A 22,919-nucleotide genomic window follows, 5' to 3' on the forward strand; every position below is an offset into this window, starting at 1 on the left:
CAGGGAGTGACACCCGTTAATGGGCTGGGTTGTGGCAAGAGATGCAAATTTTTTCCATCCTAAAAAACGTTCATTCGTTCCTAGTGAAGCCACATCCATCCCAGGCACAACAACTCCTTCCTCCCATCCCCTGTTCAGGGCAAGTTCTTCCCCTGCAGAGCCCATTTCTGTCCCCCTCCAGCCTTTACACAGGTTTTACCTTGTCCTTGCAAAGGTAGGGCATTGTCTCCCAGGCAGAGCTACCACGGGCTTTCTGCGCGGGATGGCATCTGGCCTTGCACCGTACTGATTGAGGTGTGTGGCAACACAAAGGTGCTGGGCAATCCCAAAGACGCTGCATAGTCTTCCCATAACACAATCCTTTGGTGGTGTTCTCTTTTGGGGTGTTTTTTTTTTTTTTAAGAAGTTCCCTGACAACTTGTCTTACTTTACAAATGTGAGCACAGAGCTTGATTGTTTGGGTCTGTTTGTCTGTGATTTGTACATCAATTAGTACCCGTCCAGTTGTCATCAGCAGTGGAAGGAGAAGGGCTGCCCAGGTTAGTCACTTCTAGGAGTGTGAAAGCCTTTATGGAGCTCTTTTCTGTGGCCAAGCCCATGGCTGGACTCCTGGTTGTTAGCACTTTACATGCAAATTCCTGTGCTAAATAGAATAATACACTTACTAGTTGTAGAGCTAGGGACATAGAAGTCAGTAGTATTGTGTGCTGGTGTTTCTTTCTCTGAGTTTAAGGGGAGGAAAATGCTAAGTGTGCTGACCTGTGTCTATCTGGGACAATGATGGCCAAATTCTATGCTGAATTCACGTTCAAAAGCTTTACGGCTGGATCAGATGACTACAGAATTATACTTTTTCTTTTTAGGGTATTCTCCATACTAAGCACTTGGGAGTAATACTGCAGGCATTGTGAAAGCATTGTCTGAGGGAAAACTGCAGTATTTTGAAGCACAAATATGTGCCTGTTACTGTGAGAGAGAATTTCTCGTCTGTGTAAAATAACATGTTAATGTAACCATGAAGATGAGCTGGAAATTGCCGGTTTTGATCAACAGGTTTCTAGTGAGTTGTTGTTAATTACCTGGAGCTGAATGGAAGAGGTTCAAATAGGCAGCTGAATCAAATGATGAAATGATTTTTTTTTTGTAATCCTGAGCATTTGATATTGCTGTATCATATGAAAGTGTCATACATGCGTACAGCTGGACAGAGGAGCAGGGCAATTGCAGTTTGGGGCTGAAAAGAAAAATAAAGTAGTGACTCACCTAATTGTCTTGCTGGGTACCCTCTAAGATATGACAAAATGCCTAGGCTGTTTTCATTTCTTTTTATCTCAGCTTTTTATTCCTTTAGTGTGAACTTTTAATAACTTATTTTATAGTTTAACCTTGCAGGGACCTAGTCTCCTTTTGCTGTCATCTAGTTTGCACGTACTTTTTCCCCTCAGCTTGCCACGCAGCGCTTTTGTAGTGATTACCTAATGCTGCAGTTTCCCTCCTACTTAGGTGGAGGACCTTACCGTTTCTGCAATACTGCTATTCCTATCCCACCCTAGGGCTAAAAACCCCGGAGATGAGAGACAGTGAGCCTGTGTACTGACTCCAAAAGCCTGCTTGCTTGTCCTGAATCAGGCTGTACTGTCACTGAGAGTGACTTTGTTTGGATGTGCTTAATTGCAGCCTGCATTTGACAGGGACACGTACATTTCTGCTGGAATGACTAAAAGCCTCTAGCATTAGTCAGCCTGATCTGTAAATCATTTATCACCAATATTCAGCCTACCTATTCCCCAGCAACAGAAAAGGGAATCCCAAAGAAGGCACAGTGTGACACATGCAGCAGTCTCGGGTGGGCCCCTCTCTTTATTTCTCCCCGTCTCTTCACAGTGTTGCATCCAGCAACGTTTCCTCTCCTGAGGTAGAAAAGGACTGGATGCAGTTCATTTCTGATGGCTGACAATATTTGGCGACATACGCTGTAGAAAGCCAAGTGCTAGAACATGACCGTTGACCCTCTCCCCTCCTCCTTTGCACAGGCCTCTGCAGTGGTCAGTCCCTGCCAAGGCAAAAGCAGCAAATTTCAGAGCCTAACCAAAACACTGCCACTGTCCTGTCAGACTGGCTGCAGACTATGCAAGTGTGAGGAGAAAAGCCCTCTGACAAGTCACACGTGTCAGATGTACCCAAGTGGCGAGTCAGTGAGTTGGAGGCTGCATGGGTGGACTGTGATGGAAGAAAACACCCTTATCCATGGTTTGTCACTCACGCTAACCATTGTCTCTTTTGTTCTCTTATCTTCCCCAGGAACGAGTGGAATATCTCTTTCTCATAATTTTTACAGTGGAAGCATTTTTAAAAGTAATAGCATATGGACTTCTCTTTCACCCCAACGCTTACCTCCGCAATGGCTGGAATTTACTAGATTTTATAATTGTGGTAGTAGGGTGAGTACCAACATTTTCTCTTTAAATGCACTGCACACATGGGGACACTGGCAACCTTTGGGAGCCTGAGGGTGGGTGAATCCTTGGCACATTACGAATGGGTGATGTTAGTGGTTGCTGTCTATCATGTTCCTCCTACAACCACCATTTGTCCCTCCTGCGTTAGCTGCCCTACAGGCCTCCACGTGTTTTACCAAGTTTTACTGTGTAACCTAAAAATACAGGTAACTCACTGGTCTTCTGCAGGTATGACTTGATTCATGCTAATTTCAGTGTGTAGCAATGATTTAACTGGAGGTAAGTATTAAGGGCTGACAATCAGTTGACATACATTTTCTGTGTGGTATCCCTTGCTGCTTAGCCTTTTATGGCTAAGGCTTCTAATGGTTTGCAAGACACAGAAATTAAACTGCTCCTTCGGAACAGGAATAAAAAGAGGAAGCGGTGCAAGGTTGTTGGACAAAGTCAAACGCTTAACTGGAAGAAAAACCTTTTGTTTGTAAATGTGTATGAATATTAAAAAAGAATATCCTTTAAGTGAGATTAGAGTTGGATGACAAATAAATTCTGCCATCTTGTAAACTTTTACTGACTTTTCTCATTCTCAAGGGTGGATACAAAATTTAAATCCCAGGTTTTCATACTTAAAAATAAGTTCTTTAGTTCAATTGCAGTGTTTTGCTGATGATTTCAACACTTTTTATTTTGACCCTTTTAATGATTTAACCTTTTTAAAGACTGATTTTACTATTGTAGATAAAATTGCCATTTTGAGCTACAACCTTTCTAATCCCCTTATCCCTTTCCATGTTTTTCAAGCTTGGCATTTAATTTATTCGAATAAAAGCAAAATAAAACACCTGCTTTTTCTACTGAAGGGTAGGAGATAAGCAAAGGGTTTGAATTGTGGTTGTTGAAGGGAAGAGGTGAAGTATAAACTACCCCTGAAGACAGAGAAGAAGTATTTCTTTGCCTGAGTAATTTGTCCCATCCTCCCACCACTCCATTGTTTAAGAGTTTCATCGCCCACAAAAATTTGCAGTCTTTTTACCTCTTTACCAAGGAAACCCTGCATCAGCTTCTAGGGGAAATGTCAAAAGGGAAACTCTGTCATCAAAACCCCCTCATAATTTCCGTCCCAAACCGAAGTCTATCTAGCTTCTTGACCATTTTTGTGGTGGCCCCAAATAATTATGACAGCAAACTGCTGTGTACTACCCAATCCCTGCCGCTTTCTGTTATCGTGGGGAAAAGTGGGTGGAAGGAGAATTCCCAGTGAGGGGGTGGGAGAGGACAAACTGGAACCTATTCTTAGTTGCAAGACCTCTGTGCCTCCACGTGCGCGTAACGCTTCTTCTTATGGCAGCGCCCAATCATTTTTCTCCTTCACTCCTACCTTCAACCAGAGGATCCCACAGCAAATTAGTAATTGGAAATTGGAAAATCCCCAACCCCTCCCCTGGCATTGATGTCCAATTCCATAGCTGGTTCTGCCTTTGAATGCCCTCAGATATCTGACCTGCTTGGGAATTGCTGCTTAAGTAGAAGAAAGATTGGAGAACAAGAGTCTTGTGAATGTGATTATTCCCTTTTCATTTCTATGAGAAAGAGACTTTTTAAAGAGAGGGACACATTACCTCCTCTTCTTCCATGGGAATGTGAAAGAGCGGGGCTCTGGAAATCACAGGGTAGCATTATATCTAGTTCAAGTACAGTCCTTTTCAATTTTCCTACTAGGGCAGTTAATCAGCAAGATGATATTCAGACTGAAATTAATTCCCTTGCCAATGACAGAAGCTGCAGCTCAGCTCTTCTATCTGTTCTTGCCTCCAGCAGCTCTCAGTCACTAGATGGGGAACAAAAAATGTAACCAGGGAGGGATTACAGGAGTATAATAAACATGGCCAAGACCCCAAGGTTTCTGTTAAATAGTAACAATCTCAAGTGACAGATTCCACTTCAAGGCCAGATGGGTTCCTTTGATGTTTATCTGTTTAAACTCACTCGCAGAGTACCACAGCCTAGGCTGGTGCACTGCTTTTTCTCTCCACAACCCCTTTGCAAAATCTACGTGCTGATACCATCTGTTCCTGTTCTGCCCTGTCGTCTTTTCCTAGGGGCTGTCTGAAACCCCTCAATGACATTATGTTTAAATTTCAGCGTATTTGAATATTTTGCCAGGGAGGAAGTCCCATGGAAAATGTTTAAAATAAATATTAAAGCGAGAGAGAGGAGGAAGAAAGCAAGTGCTGGTAACATTTCCTTGGGATGCCTTTTTCTACCTATTGATGGAGCTATTGGCAAAAGCTGAATAATTTGGACACAGCTGTAGCACTGGGCACAGGGATTTATTTGGCATGTGGGGCAAAGGGTGGTGTGGGACTCATACCGGAAGCATCAAGTCCCAAACCGACTCTGATAATTGCCATTCGTGCTTGTTCTGTCTTAAGAGTCGTCTTCATTTTCAATGATGATTGTCCTTCCTACAAAAAATAGAAAGACTAGGTGGGACAGATTTCTTTAAGTACTGTTGGAAGTTAAAGGAGCAAAAAAAGACAGGTTTTAGATCCTCTGTTTGTCTCTAAATCCACCTAGTATACACTGCTTACCACATATATCTTGAAGAGATAATAAAGCACAACTGGCTTCATTTATGTTTAAGCCATACAAGTCGATAGAGAAAGAGGAAAAGGAATACGTGTAGGACCAAGCATAAATTCTAGAGGCAAGTCTCAGTTTTATTAAAAAAAAAATATATATATATATAGAAATGTGCCTGTATACTTTCCCTTGCCTTCTGAAGATAGGTCCCCTGGTATCCAAAGGGATCTTAGAGTCGGTGGTTCTAACAAGGCCACAGGAATATGCAGCAGCAGCGGAGGGGAGCACTGAACACAACTGCTACGTTTTCTGGATAAAGGATGCACTTTAGACCTGTAGGCTTGTAACAGCTTATCATTCTTGCAGTGTGGGAGATCTGCTTATTTATCAGCTAAGTCTTTTAAAGCTTGATTCTAGCTTATCTTTAAATAGCCTATGACCCTGCTATAGCAGCACCATTAAATGCTGCTTTGAAGAAAAATGTCTGTGTGGGGGTATCAATCAGAGGCTCTGTGGATAAGAACATTATTAGTTAAGAGTAGAGATCACACCCCTAAGCTGCCTAATGAGGCACAACCCACAAACACTAACGATTAGTCAAATTGTATCCTGCTTCCTTCAGTTTTACTGTTCCTCTTTTGGAAAACATTAAAACTTTCAGATATAACGGTGATGTCCTTTAATATTAGGCCTTTGGAGGAAATTTCTCTTGAGAGAAGACTAACTTGACAATGTTGTACTGGAAGAATATCTGTCTTTCCTGGCAGTGCTGTGGTTTGTCTGCCAAGCACAGTCATTCTCCAAGGGCCCATAGGTTCTGCCAGAAAAAAAAAGGTGTCATAATTTTAAAGGGAGTCTTACTTGGGAAGGTAAGCAGTGAAGGTATTTGGAAAGCATACGAAATTCAGAGCAGACTGGAAAATGTGGTGATACTATACGTCTTTCTGAAGACCTGTGGGGAGTTTCTAAAGGGCAGACCCAAACACTTTCACTCTCACAAATTACAGGTGAACTGTAAAACACTGAAAAAATTCATTGTACTTTACTATTTCTTTATACCTATGAGGATTCTTTCAGCTGTGTTTTTCTGCTGATTTTGGGCCTTAGAAATACCAAGCCCTCTTTTTTTCTCTTTATATTCTGGAGGCCCTTGACAAGTTCTTTTTTTATACTATAAAAATCAGTGTGCCCTCCCCACAGAGGAAGAGATGAAGAGCTGTAGAGCGGGTTACAGCCTTATCATGCTGCTGTTGGGGTCATCTAGCACGGCGAAAACCTTTTTGATATTTCAGCTGTCAAAAGGGAAACAGAAAAATACAAGAAAGAAAAACAGTGAGGCTAGATTCATGCCTCATGTAAATGTGGAAAGAAAAAAAGAAAAAAAGAAAAAGAAAAAAAGAAGTGGAATGTGTCCATACATGCACATGTGTGGAAAAAATGTATTTTCTGCCCTGCAGTTCCTGTGTGTCAAATGAATTTAGTTTAGGTGTAGTCAAGTCGCAAGTGAAACTAGGTAACATTTATCCATTTCTTAGGATTGGAAAACAATTAGCTGAAAAACTAGAAAGAGTCTAAAGAGCTCATAGAAACTACAAATTGTATATGGGTTATGGGTTTTTTTCCTAATAGAGGATAACGGGGAGGGGCTGCCAGAAGCCTCACCTTTTTTCTGTGTCTTATTATTGGTGCTATTTCTGAACAGGACATTTTATTATTTTATTTTTTTTCCTTCCCTCTGGGTCATAACAAGTTACGGCTAAAAAAGCATGTGGTAGTTGTAGCCTCTGAGTCATAGATGTCTGCCCGTGCCCTAACTCAGGAGGTGGTAGGGACAGTGAAGTAGGATTGGCAAGATGTACTATAAATTTGAAGAGTGGAGTAGAGATTCAGTAGGCCAGACTGGACACAGTCTAGACTCCAATACAAAAGGGAGGGAGAGAGAAATAAATGAGAGAAATAAAAAGTTGTATTGCATTAGTAAAAAGCAGGATTAGTACAGGGGGAGATATTAAGCATGGAGTAAATGCGTTAAAGCAGGATTAGCAGGAGTAATGCAATTCAAGTTTAAATGTAGGTTTTAAAAAGAGGAGCAGCATGCAAATTATTCCTGAAGTACAGTAGGCAGATGACTGCAGGTACCTTAAGACAGCACGTTTAGCACGTCAACGCCGCAGCACACAAACAGGGCCAACTGGCCTGCAGTGGAGCTGCATTAGTCTGGGCAGGCAGGTTCTAGCTCCAGTGGAGTGAACTGGCTTACTGATGGTGATTTCTGCCCTTCCTGAATTAATGCAGGGCATGTATAGCTTTTCTGAGAATGCAGAATTCTAGAGCAGCCCATGGTTTGCTCATTGCATGAGTGGCAGGAGAAAGGCCCTTGGTGCCAGCTGCCAAAAGCTGCTTTTTGGTAAAACATGGGGCCAGTGAAAATGGGGACCAGAACGGACCCTCAGTTTTGCATGAATGCTGACTCAGAGTTCCTTGAGATTTCTTGTCTTCAGCATTGCAAGAGAGCTGAAAAACAGCATAAGAAACCTTTTGCAGTGAATTCTTTTTCCTCCAGAGGATCCCAGGAGACTGGGACTGTTGTATAGGTATGTCACTCATCATCTAGTATGGGAATTCTGTTGACTAGGAAGATAGAAACGTTTGAATAAGAAATAGAGCACGTTTCTAGAGCTTAATCACTAGCTTACTGAAAATACATTAGCCCAAATTTGACCTAGAGTGTTTCTATTATGAAGACCAGCAGAAAATTGCAACTGTATAATTTGTGTACACAGCTCAAGAAATACACACATTCCAATAATTCATGTTCTTTTCATCAGCCCTTGTTTATCTCTCTGTGATATGTCGTCAACGCAGTATTTCTCATAGGCTCTGTTTTTGTCTTCTCTGCATCCTGCTTCTCAGTCTGCAACACCTACAAACTCAGCATCCAACCTCCCCACACACAGTTTTTCCCACGCTTGTTACCTAGTTGTTAAATCTTTCTGCAGTGCTTGAAGTTGAGGCTTTGAATAGATCCAGTTAGGAGTTCCTCAGTCACAGTTGACAAGTTTTATAAGACTCTTTTTATGATTTCTTAAAAAAAAAAAAAAAACAAAAAAAACAACCTGCTTAAGAAACTAATTTCGCATTTGCACTCCCCTAATCCACATTTTTGTGTGGATTTAGTGCTGGGGAAACGCGCTTCAGTAAATGAATCCTCCTTTTTCTATCCAGGGCAAGCTCCCTATGTTTATGGCCCTATCAGTAAGTTTTAACAGCAGACTGCCGGGATTGGAGCTCCTTGTAAAGCAATCAGGCAGCTCAGTCTCCGCTTGATATGCGGTTTGGGGGCTCTCTGTGGAATATGCCAGTCAGGGTGTATAGATGAGATCCTGACAGAGGCACTGCAGACCGCAAAGTCTGAAAGAGAAATCAGACAGTGCTGAATCCAGGCCACTCCAACTAGGCTGTTTCTGACATCCCAGGCAGCTTCTTTAAAGTTACCTCTGGTGCCTCCATGGCACACTACAGGCCAAGGGGTCTCTGCCACTCAGAGGTGAGCTTTTTCTACTGAGTGCCAAACATCCATTTAGACTGGAACAACTTTTAACCTCTACTGAATTTGGCTGGGTTCAAGCTGATGACTTCAAGGCTGAAAGCATTGTCATTAGCAAATTCATGAGAATCCATCCTCCCCCAAAGGTACTAATGTTTTACCAGAAAAATGGAAGCTGCTTCCTGAAAGCTAATTTATTAAATCAAGTTCTTATTAACACATAGGGTGAGCCTTCAGCTCCTTCACAGAACATTGTCTTTTCTGCCTTGCTCTGCCTTTTCAAATGCATTCTGAGTGAGATGTCTTCTCCTTAAAGCAGCTACTCCTACTAGCCAAGATAAAATATTAAGACTGGTATAATAAAACATTCTAATAATAAGACTCCCACGGTTTTGTGCTTTCCCTAGCCAATGCAGCAGGTGATTTACAAATGGATACACAAGCACATAATCTGAACATACTCCCCTATCTAAAAATTGGCACCTTGAAGGATCCCGGTGTTCTACACCAAGTTCTACCTGCAGTAACCTTGGTGAATCTTAATTCCTTGTAAAATGGGTGACAGATAATTAATGACTGGATTAATTATGGATGATGATTTTTTTCCCCAAGGTGGATTGTTGGTTAATAAAGATAGCAAAGTATTGGCAGCAGAAAGAGCAAAACCTGAAATTTGTGCTTTCTTACCTTTCCGCTTGACTCTCACTGTGCCTGTCCAGACTGTCTGGTAAGGACAACCTGGAGACTGCCTTCAGGGTCTGACTCATGTGCTCTGCTGTTGGTGACCCTTTAAATCCAGCACGAGGCATCGCCAGAATGACCGTTTCGAAGCACCCAGCACGCCCCAGCACACAGGACAGGGAGCGCACCTCCACGTGCCACGAGGAAGGCTGGTCCCTGGGGTAGTCCACAGCTGGCTGCAAGGAGCCATTAGGCTGATGCAGGAGCACGTCATGTTTATGTCTGCTCCAGAAAGAAGTGTTTTGCAAATGGTATAGACATCACCGTTAGGCTATTGCATATGGGAAGAGTCTGTCTCTCCTCCACCATATGGGACTGTCGACTGAGATGTGTGACACTCTTCACAGGTCTGTGAGATAGCTTGGGTGATATGATGATGATGATCTCTGTTCCTGTTTAGCCCAAGCTTTACTGTCTGCCTACAGATTGTTTCCTCTTTCTTTTTGCAGGCTTTTTAGTGCAATTTTAGAACAAGCAACCAAAGCAGATGGGGGGAATTCAATAGGAGGAAAAGGTGCCGGATTCGATGTTAAAGCACTGAGGGCTTTCCGAGTATTACGGCCGTTACGGCTGGTGTCTGGAGTTCCTAGTAAGTAACGTCATTGTTTTTCTTTTATGTATGTCTGTGGTGTGATATGGGGCAGGAGTAATTTGTGTAACTATTTCAAAGATGAAGCGTGATGCAGATTATTTTTGGCATGCAGAGGAGGTCTTTTTTTCATATTAATATAGATTCATGATAAATGTGATATTATCAAAGGATGATCAAAGCTGAAGGTGAATGGAAGTTTCGTGGTACGTCAATCTGACTGTGCAACCTTTGCAAATAATGAAAGTGGGAGATCCAAGATTTTCGTTATTTCAAGCAAAAGACCCTTTAAATAATTGTGAAGTCACAGTGAATTGGTGGTGTTGTAAATACTTAACCTTGATGGAAATGCTGTATTGTCATTTGTGTTGATTTTGGAGGGAGAGGAGCTTTTTCATTAAAATTACATTTTCTTCTTTGCATGTGATGTTCTGACCAAGAGTGCTGGGAACAATTTAGAACCAACAGGACATAGGGCAATGGCACAGTCATGTTCTCTGTTAGTCTTATTTGCTTAAATTATTTGTAATGCCTCTGAGAAAGTCTTCAAGCAGCTTTTGATAGTCTAACATCCATTTTCTTATTTACAATGAAAGTATGAGTAACTGGAAGTTTGGTAATTCTATTGTGGAGGTGGAATACGGACATCACAGCGTGGGAGGATTATATCACTTGGCTTGAGCGTTTGTTATAGATGGAACCTGTTGGCCTTTTGGAGGGAGGGTTAGTTGAAAGCTGTCATTGCTTTCCATGTTTATAGCAATGAGAAATTTAGTTAGCAGGAAAGGAGTTAATCTTCTCCAAAATAGCTGTGGAGAGACCTTTGTTTATTTTTATTTGGGGAGCTTGCAAGTTTGATATCCTAAAGTACTTCTAACCTTAGTCATTCAAGAACCTTGAGTCAAGTTGCCATAAACTCTGTGAGATCAGCTTAAAAATCATGATTTATTTGTTAGGAAAATAGAAGTGTGAGGTTCTTTTTCTTTGGCTTGTTTTCTGACCCACTAGGTTATATTAGAGCCATATTTGCAGGCTTTTCTCCACAACCATAAAGGGTAGAAACCTTTTCAATGAAGGGCGAGAATGTTTGTGGGAGGAGCTGAAGCACTGACCAAAGAAAAAGTACTGAGACAATTGACAGCGCTACTATTTGGTCTCACAAAAAGCCACACTTGGTAACCTATCTGCAAGGCCTCAGCTTGTGCCCAACTTGGGGCTATTTTGGGTATCAGTGGGTCAGTAGAAAATATTGAAAAGCAGATGCTATCTGTTAGGCAGCTAAGGACCTTTCCTCTGATACAGAACTAACATCCATTATTCATGCCACCTCTATTAGGGATTGCTGCAGTGGGTTGATTCAGGCAGGCAATTGTGTACCATGCAATACCTTCAGTCCATTCAGAACACAGCTCTGCTTTTGCCCAGATTTGCCTCCTGAAGCGTATTCTGTCTGTGGTCTTCAGTCTGCATTGGCACCCACTTAATTCCTGGCTATAGACTAAGGTTTTGTTGTTCTTTCCTAGTCCTTCTCTGATCTAAGTCTTTTGGCAGTTTCTAGTTGATTCCAACTGTACGGTAAGGGAAAGGTACTTGACTTTAAACGTCTACAAACTGGAGCATTCTTGGTCAGATGCCGCTTATGCTGGGACGTGTTCTGAGAGTTGTTCTGACATAGGCTGAGATTAATTGTGGTTGTAGTTATTGCTGTTTTGGAGAACAACATATGTTCCTCAAGACTAAGGGCTTTTGTTACTACTGTTCAAGTCTCTTGACTAGTGCTCGTAGAGGACTAGAGGAAGCTGAGAGTGCCAAATCTGACATACCCCTATGCATATATGATCTTGATCACAGTGTAGACTATCTAATAGTCCATTTGTGGGTTTTCTCATCAAGAGAAGCATTTAATTTGCACCAGGACAGAGCCTGGTGCAAGCTAACAAAAATTTGGTCTAGAGAATGAAGTGCCAGTCCAGTGTGAAGAAGGTAAATCATCAACTTGACCTGACCTTGACTGCTATTAGTGTTTATGGTTCTGACTAGGGACATATTTATTGAACCAGGCTTCTTTGGGGCTGGTGTAGCTTTTAGAAAGCCTGCCGAGGTCTGTAGCTAATACAGCCTCAATCTTCACTGTGCATTTTTGAATTGTACAAATGCCTGTTGATTAGCCTAGATAGATGTTATCACATCCATATGTATTAGAGCGTAACTTCTCTCATGAGGCCTTTTAGATAAGATTGCCTAAGCCAACCATAAATAGTACATTACAGGATTACGTTATTACATAATAAGTTAGTGCAGAGGTTTAGAAGTGAAATCTCTGGGTCTCATTCAACTTCTGTCCCTGGGACATTATAAGCACCAGTGGTGAGTTACCAGCATTGCACTTGCTGTATTTTGCCATCCAGTAAAAAATGCTTTTTGCTTCCTTCCCCTTCCAAAATGCAGTAGATTTTTCCACTGTGAGGAGACAACCCACACGAGTTTGTCCTAAAATTACATGAATGTAACATGCATTAGGGTTTCTTCTCACTTCTCACTCTGTAAGTGTATGGAAGCAGCATTTCATTAGTAAGAGGGAATCCTCTGGGTCATTGGCAGCCACCTTCTTCATGGAAAGCCCAACATCTGCTGCTTGGCTTGAGGTCCAGGTCTAACTACCACTATTTGGGGAAAAAAAAAAAAAAGAAGTGTAAAGCACAATGATTCTTATAAACCAAATTTTTGAAGCACATGTTGAATTTTTGCATGCAAGCCTTAAACTCCTCAGGACTGGGGTTGGGAAATAGGTTATCTGAGGTGGAGAGATTGGCTTGCAGCATGGAATCATTTTTTTGGAGTCAAAGGGAGTTTGCTTGGATTTTTTTCTCTCTGGCTCAATCCATAGGAAATAATCCAATTTAAGAGGGACATATTTTGTATTGAGGTTTGAGGATTTAAAGACCCATTTCAGAATATAGAGAGTTAGAAGGAGGGAAAAAAGATATGAATGTTTCAGAATATAGAGAGTTTCCACATAAGTATGGTTAGAAGGAGGGAAAAAAGATATGAATTGCACTCTGAAGTAAATTACTAGTGTCTGCATTTTGCAGATGGAGAGACTGAAGTAAGAGTTCTAGGTTTAACACTTTCAGAAGTGGCTTCTAATTGTATATGTCTTATACTGGCTACCGCTGCTAGACACCTGGGTCAACACAGGTATCTGAAAGCTTCAGATAGATGGATAGAGAACAGTAGCCTCAGAGCTGAGAATCCCTTTCTCCAAGTCCCATGCATGCTTAGTTCCTGGGTCTTACCCGTCTCTTGCCAGAAAAAGCCTCAGCTGTGTAGCGAAGAATTCAGAGACTGTTCAGTGCAGGAAGTGATTCATCTGCAAGCAAAGTTAGTTCACCTATAGGCAGATAAGCAAAGGTACCTTGACAGTCTTTCTTAGGGATGAAACGTCCCAACTCCCACATTACTTTAGTGCATCCTAAAACCAATAGGTTTGAGGTCACGAATTAAAAAAATTCTGAAGACTACTTCTGGATGACTGGATTTGTTCTACAACATGAACAAAATAGATGTTATAACTGAAAAATTGCAACTATTCTCTCTGCACCTTTCTTATATTTCAACTTTTGAATACGGTAATATTACCATTGGAAAAAAAATACATATTTTGTTGGACGTGTTTCATTTTTATGGTGATTTGGCCTTATACGTAACTCAATCTCTCCAGGTTATAGACCTTTAAATGTAAACATTTAAAATGTTTACAGGAGGGATTGAGTAAAAATGTAGCATGCTGGTGGACCAGCACTTTAACTGGTGCAAGGAAAAGCCAGTAATGGTATAACAAATAATGCCAAGTGAAGATCTGGCCCAAAATACAGCATATATTCATCTTAACAGAGGAGTCACTGAGGCAGAGAAATCAATACAAGTCAAATATTCTGTGTTTACTCCATCTTTCCTTAAGAAAAGTATGTATTATATCACAGACACAAGTATATTGTTTCATTAGAGATTCCAGCTAAATGAGTATTTTTTTAAAGACCAGTCTCCATAATTTTAGGCTGGAGAGCCCTGGTTTGTGTTAAGCAAGTATCCTGGTGGCATTAGCATTTACTTTCTTTTCTCACATGGACTGTACAGTCAGTCATGGGCACACAAATATTTCATAATCTCTAAGAGAACAGATGATACTTTTATTCTTTGTGATTATATGGACATTCACAAGACTACTTGTCATGAAGAAGGAGATAGACACTTTGTTTAAAAAATGAGACAGACATTTTTTACCTATGTCACAAAACCAATTGTAGCATCATGGGAGAAGCCTTCAACGACACTGAATTTAATGTTTTGGGGTTCTCATTAGACCTTCAAAAATTGGTGTTAAGTATTTACATATTTCCAAGTAGTGCAATAGGGATAGATTGAGGGTCTTTGTGATTTTTGTGGTTTGTTTGTTTTTTTAAAAAAAAAAAAAAGGAAGAAAAAAAGTAGTTTGAGTTCCTCACTTGAAAACTTTTTTTGGAGTGAGAAGTACAGTTTTTGTTGTGACTGTGTGAGGTTCATGGTAGAGCAGTAGGTTAGATACTTCCCACAGTTCTCATCCCAGTCCTGACAGTTGCTTTGTGAACAAAATAAAATTTAAAAGGGATAATTAAGCAAACTTTTTTTTTATTATTTCTAACCTTTTAAAAGTCATACTGCATCTGGAAAAATGATCCACTCCCAGTGGCATTAACTTGTAAATTAATGCTGAATATTTTCAAATGCACATGGAAGATACAGTGGTAAGTCACTTTTGAAAATTAGACATAAGCACTTTGTATCATTGATACACAGCCTAGACTTCACTATTCAACTGTTCTTTTACTTTCATGCTAACATAAATCTTGTAGTGCATACTTTATTTTGTTGCCGAAATAACTTTATTGCTCTTGTATTAAAGCAGTCTCCTTTTAAAAAAAACAAAACAAAACAAACTTCACATGCACACTAGAGCACCCATCTTAATGTGGCATTAAGATCAATACATTGGTTTGAGAAAGGAGAGAGACGGAAAACAATTTGCTTGACGGACATAAGTAGACAAGTGCAAAATCAGCACATATACCAAAACTTAATCACTTTAGTGTCTTGGAAATTGTTACCCAGTATCACCTTTTGCAGGAGTACAGCATTGCAAAGCTTTCTAGGGACAGAATCATCACCCTTTTGTGTCAGGAGGTTTCTGTTGATTACTATTCTATCGCCATTTGACGTTATTAAATATTTTAAAACTTGTTTTAAACATTTTGTGCTTGAGGAGGGCAAAAAGAAGTATCCAATTTGGCAATGAAGATGCATGATCCAATTAAAAAAGAAAATCACTTCTGACTATTGGAAGGGGCGGTCAGTTACTCCTACATGTGCTAACTCACACCCATTTAACTTATTAAATTCCATTTCTATCACTTTTATTCATGCTGCTCAATTATACCACCTCGTACATTCTGTTTATCTTCTTTACGTTGTACTTTGTCTTCATGTACTTACTTTGCTGCCACTAGTTATTGTCTATCTGATATTTGCCAAACTTAATTTATAAGCTCTTCTAGATAAGTTGAAAGCCATGTAATTTGAGTAGATGTTGTGCTCCACACTTGTATTTTCAATGATATCCTCTGCTGACCACCCACATTTATGTGGGCAGAAGACCATGGTATCCTTGCCAAAGCTAGAAAAGAAACTTGACTCTTCCACTACAACAGTTTTTTTCTTTTTTTTTTCTTTTTTTTTTAAATTATTTTCTTTAAAAGAACCACAAAAAGCTACACCTGTGATGTGTTCAAGCTTCACTGGAGTCTCCTAGCAGGAGACAGTTACTCAAAGGTGGTGTAGGTAGGTCTCTAACACCAGTAATTATATGGTCTACTGGAGATGCAACAATTATGTAACTGGAAAAGAGAGGGTTCCAGCAAAAGACCCGAAGTCAGACCCTCCTTGTGACACTGCAATGTCTTTCTGTCAGTGAAACAACAGCGTGTAACTGGCTGAGTGTATTTTTTGGTTAAAATGAAATAAGACCAGAATTTTCATGCATGAATGTTTAGAGATGACTACCTTTTCATGTATTTAGAGAACTAACTAGAGCAAGAGAATTTTCATGCATGAATGTCTAGAGATGACTACCTACCTTTACATGTATTTAGAGAACTAACTAGAGCAACTAATTTTTCGGAATGATGCTGCTGTTGATGTCCATGATTGCTCTAAGTTCATGTGAAAACTGAGCACCTTCAGACAAGGTGAATGAAAAATTTAGACATTTTTAGATTTTGGTCTGCCTCAGTACAATTAGTCCTCATTTGCCCTGCCATGTTCTTCTCTATTAACATTTAAAATGCTTTCTCAGTCCCGTCAATGTTCTCTACTCCTTATACATTGCAGTGTTTTCTCATTAGCACAGTCTTTTTCCATCTTTATCCCAAACTCTCTGGCATTAATCAGATTGTTTCTTTGGACTTTGTAGTATGTATGGAATTATCCTGTCTTTTCTTGCAATGTCCTGGTAGACCTGAGCCATTCAGATGTGTCTGTATGATGCCACATTCATCACATACAGCAATGAAGATGAGAAGTAAAAAAGCCCCTGAGGGCTCTATGAGAAGAGTAACACATGAGGAAAGTTTTTGCCCATTTGAGAGATGCTGGATTGGCAAAGTCATCCAGTTAGGCTTGTTGTTATTTTGCCGTATTGTTGCACGTAGGTGAAGCAAGGAAGTGCCGGGGGTCATAGGACTGGATTTTTTTCTGTTTAGGTTTTTCCTGTGTGGGACACTGCCTAAGTATATTGTACAGAAACTATGGTCAGTTTTGGGGGAGAAGTAAGAGGAAAAGGCTTTCAAATGCTTACAAGGTGTTTAAGCTATAGTCCACATTTTCCAATGAAGATTGTTCTTAATTCTAAGACTGGCAATATTTCTTTTATTTCTCCCCTTTTTTAAGGAATATGATATAATCTAATAATTTCAAATCATAGAGGAATTCTGTCTTTATGATCTCATAATTCAGAGGTACCCTCCCACTGAAAGAAAAATATTAGGGAACTTTTACAGCAAAATATAGAGTAATTTAAAAAGTTTAAGACAGGAGGGAAAGGTCAGACTCACCATGGTAGTCCTCCTAACTTACGACTAAGCAAATCCTCTATCTCAAGTTTGATTCCAGGACTCTGAATTTGCTCTCGAATGATTTATAAAACATGGGGATTTGATGCTTGTTGCCTATCAGAAGGCCTCTTAGTGTTGTGAACTAGAAAATAGTACTATACTGAAGGCTTCGTATTCAACTACGCCTGATTTGGAGGTAGTGTGCCTAACCAGTGGGGAACAGGCATAGCATTTTCACTCTTGTGTAATCCTTGTGAAGTTGAATTTGTCTAGAGACCAAATTGAACTCGGGTGTAATTGAAGGATCCTCAAAGCCACTCTACCCAGTGTGTGGAGAAGGCTAGGCCAGTAAATAAGGATCAAGCACCATGCAGAGAGCCCTGTTCCTGCCACAGACACACTGCTGCTGAAACCTTACATTCTGTCTGTACTGTATAAAGCAGAGAGGATGAAATGGTGATTTTTAACTACCCTCTAATGCCCTCTCACAGGGGAAATTCACTAGTCTCATTTGTAGCATCGTGTCAATTTGGGTGTGCCAACCCACTTTACTGGAGGGTGAGGATAGGACCTAGAGCAACTCTACGTGTTGTTGGTTCTTCCTGTATCTCAGTGTGCAGTGACGGCATTCGTCTTACTCCATCCCCGGCACCTGACTGTCTGGCCCGTGATTGCCCTCCTGTTTGGGCTCGTCATGCCCTTCCCAGCCACTGATACAACGCAGATCAATCTATTGCAATGATTCCATTTTGCAGCTGTTGAAATAAACACACCCAATGCAGTTGTTTGGCTTGCATTTGGGATTTATTTTTTAGTGCACAATTGAAATTTTCAACTGTAATTTCTCATTGTTTTCTGCGCAGCCCAAGAAAATTAACACCACTTTATATATTTGAGCAAATAATGTAATTAAGGTAATAAACAGAGAATTCAAGAAATCCAAAGCGACATCTCTTTTGAGAACCATGCATTTTTGGAATATGGCAAAGAAATGTGAGCCATTGCCCGTTTCTCTATGTTGAATAGCACCTATTGAGTCTTAAGTTTTAAGCAAATACTAATTGGCAGTCAGGAAGACAATTTCTTTTCAAAATGTGTATGCTTCTGGCAAAATATAGTTGACAGTCATCTGTTTTGCACATGGTTTGCATTTATACACTCACTGGTGGAGCTAGGGCATTAAATTTACCCTCCTGTTGCATGTGAGGTTATGGTATAAACAGCATACCAGTGGAGAATTCTGGCTTACCATCAATGTGAGGAGTTAGAAGTGGCCTGATCAAAGCTTCCAAAGTGAAAGCTTTGTGTGTAGGTTCAAAAGAGTAGAATAAGCTGGAGGAGACAATATACTTGGTCGTTTACTGCCACCAAACCTATGTGATAAAGGTCAATGACAACAGAGGGAATTACTGAAAATACATTTGGGCAAAGTTTAGCTTCCAAATCTGAATTTTGCCTTATACTTTGTTGTTGTTGCATTTAATAATGTCAGCTTTTGGCGAGCCCAGTTCATTTTTCTCTTGGGCTCTAAAAGCTGTAGGAAACGTGCTCTCGAGCAGATTTCTTACGTTCTCCTTCATTCTTGAACAAGACTTCTCAACCATCTGTACCATCTCTCCAGCACATACAGCACCGTGTGAGGACAAGTTGCACTACCTTTCCCATGTCATTGCCTAGCTGTTTTTAATCTCAAGTGGCCAATTTGTTTTGCTTTCGTTACAGATGGGAAGGGAGTGGAGAAAAAAGGAGAGAACAGTCTGAACCAAATGTCCTCATTAAGCTTATTTCTTCATAGTTAACTTAAAACTCTACACATGCTTGCAAGTCCTTGATTTACTTAGGTCATTGTTACTCAAGGGAGTAATTTGATTCCAGTGTAGCATCTCCCATAGGTAAAGATCATTCCCATGAGCAGGACTTACACAATCAGGACCTAAAGCAAGTTTCCTCGAGCGGTACAACCTGCAGAATGATGTAATTTATGACAGAGGAGGTTAATTCAGCGTGGCAAAAAGGGGGTTGTCTTATTAAAGAAGATTACTCAGAGGCACAGACTTCTTGTTGTAATAAAGATTTCTCTCATATTTAAGGAATGCCAATGAAAACAGGGAAATATTTATTATTTGATCTTGGCTATGTAGCTCTTTTAAAAATAGCACTAACTACGAATGTACCAAATAACTGTGTCAGCCTTTATCCTACCAATTACTGTGCCTGCTGGCATGATTATTCAACACGTCTTCACAACAGAACAAAACAAAAAATCCCAATACCATGATGTGGGACCACATCAGGATGTAGGCAGTCCCTTCCAAATGAAGCAAATAAAGCCCACACCGACATGAAAGAGCAGACATGAAGATAGTAAAAAAATCCTAGCTCAGCTTAGGAAGACGTTTTTCAGAAGCACTGTGGATGCATCAGACTTTCTTTCTAGCACCTTTTATTCATTCTTCAAGTAATGCCCAAAGTTCTCATTCAGAATGGGCATAGGGCATGGCTCTCAGAGAGAGAGCCCATGCCATCAAGATGCTTGTCCTAAAGCAGCTGAAAATCTAAGAATGCCGTCTGCTGTCTCCAAAGAACAGTTTGCATTGTTTAGTTATGCTTTTGTCTGGACCATAAAGGAGCAGAAGTATACATACAGATTGTAGCTAACTGGTATCAGCAGGAGTGTGTCGGGTTCCCAGTTGCTCATTTGTAATTACTGGCTGTTGCTGTCTCCGTGACGGGTGAGGGAAGATATTACTGTTCCAGATCAAAATAGTAGGGATATGATCTACTCTGTTTTCTTCTTACGTTCTCTCCTAGATGACGTTTACTGCATTGAATGTTGTCCCAAGCTTACTTCAAATGTCATTTCATAGTATGATTCCAATTGGCTAAATTTTGTGTTGCTTATTAATTTAAGAACTTATAAGGAATGATTTGAAGTTCTTTGTTCATTTTCTCTAAAGTATGTCTATTGATTTGTCACTGGACTGTTGGGACTTTCTAACATGCCTGAAGCTTTCTCATCCTCTCTTGAAGAGGTGACTAGCACGCTGGGTAGCATTTGTCATGGAAGTGGGACACAAGAGAGTTTGTAGAAAAGTGTTTTGCCCAGGACACAAGGCAGTACATGGACGCTCTGTGACTCTGGCATCATTTCAATTAATTCTGTTTGTCCTGGCCTTCCAAAAGCATTGTTAGATGCCTGTGGTCATTGTTGTGATTTTCACAAAGCATTATCAAAATATAAGCCAAACAGAGAGTAGTAGACCAGTCTGATAGTTTTCTCCACCGGTGAATACATTTTAAGTCTCCTGTTTAGCCTCCAAATTATTTTTTTAGTGGTGATCTGAATTTGCAATAATATTGCATGTTGTGCAAGTGCTATAGGAGGAAAAAAACCAAAGCACACTGAATTGCGAGGAGGCAAATCTGAGGAAATATATTTAAAAATTTCAGTGGCTTCATAAATCTATTGGAGACCATCCCTCTTCTCTTTAATCTAGCTTCTCTAAAATCAGCTGCTGCCCTTTTGAGTTACATCTGCTTGATATTACTGTGCTAGTTGAGAACACGGGAATATTGGCTGGTATAAATAACAAACTTTTCTATGCTTAAGATGTTCACTGATGGAACAATTAATTTTTTGTTCTGATCATGGGGAAGTATTGACCAAAGGCAAACTACAGCCCACCTAACCTGCCCAGTCTCTTAACATTTTATCAAAGTTTGCTTTCTGCCAGGGAAAAGGGAAGGAGATCAGACATCTTTCTTAATCTCCCTTTTTCCCAGAGGCAAATCCAATTTCTGTTTAACACATGTAACAATAACCTATCCCATATGTGTTTTGCCCTTTGTTGCAACTATTTTTTCTGAGTTGTCTGAATAGCTATGCCTCTTATTTTTTCAGTTTTAGATTATCTTCTCCTGGTTTGCCCTGCCACATCAATCACAATTCAGAAAACATCTGCTAGCCCTCTGCAAAAAAATCTTTTTTTCAACGTCAATAATGCTAAAGCTGCTCAACATTTTTACATCAGAAGCACTTTTGACAGAAAGTAGCTCATAGAATAAAAGAAATAGAAGAAATTATAAAAATTCTATTTTTGTCACTTTCTGCATAAGGCTTACTAAATTTTGTTTTCTTTGGGAGTGGAAAGATCTATAGAAATTCAATTTCATTGTCAGATTACAAAACCTCCTCTCTACATTTTCTTCAAGTGTCTCATCTTTCAATCAGATACCATTCTTGCATAGGGCTCCTCTTTTTGAAGGCAGTAGTACACAGCTGGTGTGAGAACTGGAACACACCTATATATCTTAGAAGCATAATCTGTTGGTTTGTTTTCTTTTATATTACTGTTAACACATTAAACTAGGAGACTGGCTGGCATTTCGGTCTTGTTTTGCATTGTCTGTTGGGTTTAGTGATTTTTTTCTTCTGCAATATCTGTTGTTCGGCACATTTCTCCAATTGATGTTTTCGCATAGGTTGTTGCTGTACATTGGTTTTTAAAATGTATTGGAAGTTACCAAAAGATAAAGTTCCTTTTAATCAGGTTGATGTTTTGGTCAGAAAGAAAACCAGTATGTCCATGTATCCATACACACAGGCTTTACAAAGGCCTGTTTAGTATAAACCAAATGAAAGACTTGCCCTCCCAATATGGATGAAAATTTAAATTCGAGCTTTAGCCCATCTTTTGCTTTTCACATTCCAGTGTTGAGATCATTATTTCACTTAAAATCTTTACTTTGGAGGGGGCCAAATTCCACTTGGATTTATTTATATCTGTAAAGACTTTAATTTAGCTGTTCAGTTTGCAGCAGGAGAGCCTTATGATTCCTTCTTGGCAGCTTATTATATGTAAAAGGAAACTCAGAATAAATAAACGTTTAGTTCCAATGCATTCCAGCAATACATACACAGTCTGTACAAAAATCTTTTTAATTGTGCAAGTTGTAAAGAAAGCTACAAAGAAAGTTATGAAGAAAGTAAATATCAATAAAGAACCATTCTTTCATCTGACAAATACATATTTGCGAAAACTGCAACCATTAATTTTTCTGTCCAAACATACTGGAGCTACCTCGTGAGCTAAAGGAGGTTTTGCTTGTTATATCAGAAGGCACTTTTTCCCCTAAAGCTATTTTATTATCTGATGCCTGCAAGAAGACTTTTAAGTCTAATCAGATTTACAAAAATCAAAAGCAACAGTCTTATTGGTGTGGAAAGGAAAAAAAGCTGGAGTTTTAGGTATTCGGAGATGGGACTGATTAACCACTGAATAGATGAGACCCTAAAACCAAACTCTTTTCTTAAAACTAAGAGGCAAAGTTGTTCAGATGTGTTTGGTCATGTCGTTTCAAGGATTTTGGCATCGTACCATGCATTTTTATTAACAGCATTTTTAATAATTTAAAAGAGAAAACAAATCCCATGTGTGTATCAAGACAGTAACACAGCAGTAATCACACATGGTATAGTTTGCATAAAATCTTACATTACCCGATCAGATAACTTTCTATTTTAAGTTCTCAAAATACTCCTGAAAACTGTACATGACAGTGATTTTGAAAATGTCACGCTATGTCTCTCCAGAACCTAGTCCCAACTATGCCCATTAAGCACTATCCAAAGTTAAGAGGTGGAGTGATTTTTCTTCTCCAGCGCTATGTAGCCTGTGTTTGTCATATACAATTCTGCACTTCTACATAGATAGCTATCTAAAGAAAAAGTTTTAGGGTTTATCCAGTATTTTGTTGCACTTTTTCGGTCATGAGAATAAAAAACTTAGTGCAGCTCACGGTATGCCTGTTATGATAGGCTTGGAGTGTTTAACACGCAAGAAGATCAATTTTTG

General features: G+C 39.8%; 1 protein-coding gene across 1 annotated transcript in view; it reads left to right on the forward strand.

Moving 5' to 3' along the window:
* The window catches only part of CACNA1C (calcium channel, voltage-dependent, L type, alpha 1C subunit), a 416,023-nt gene that overhangs the window by 212,491 nt on the left and 180,613 nt on the right, over positions 1-22,919 (forward strand). The window contains 2 exon segments of the mRNA XM_009879632.1: positions 2,302-2,441; positions 9,780-9,919. Coding sequence (XP_009877934.1) covers positions 2,302-2,441; positions 9,780-9,919 — 280 coding nt within the window.

The sequence above is a fragment of the Charadrius vociferus genome, unplaced genomic scaffold (genome assembly GCF_000708025.1).
Source record: "Charadrius vociferus isolate BGI_N301 unplaced genomic scaffold, ASM70802v2 scaffold90, whole genome shotgun sequence".
Taxonomy (NCBI): Eukaryota; Metazoa; Chordata; class Aves; order Charadriiformes; family Charadriidae; genus Charadrius; species Charadrius vociferus.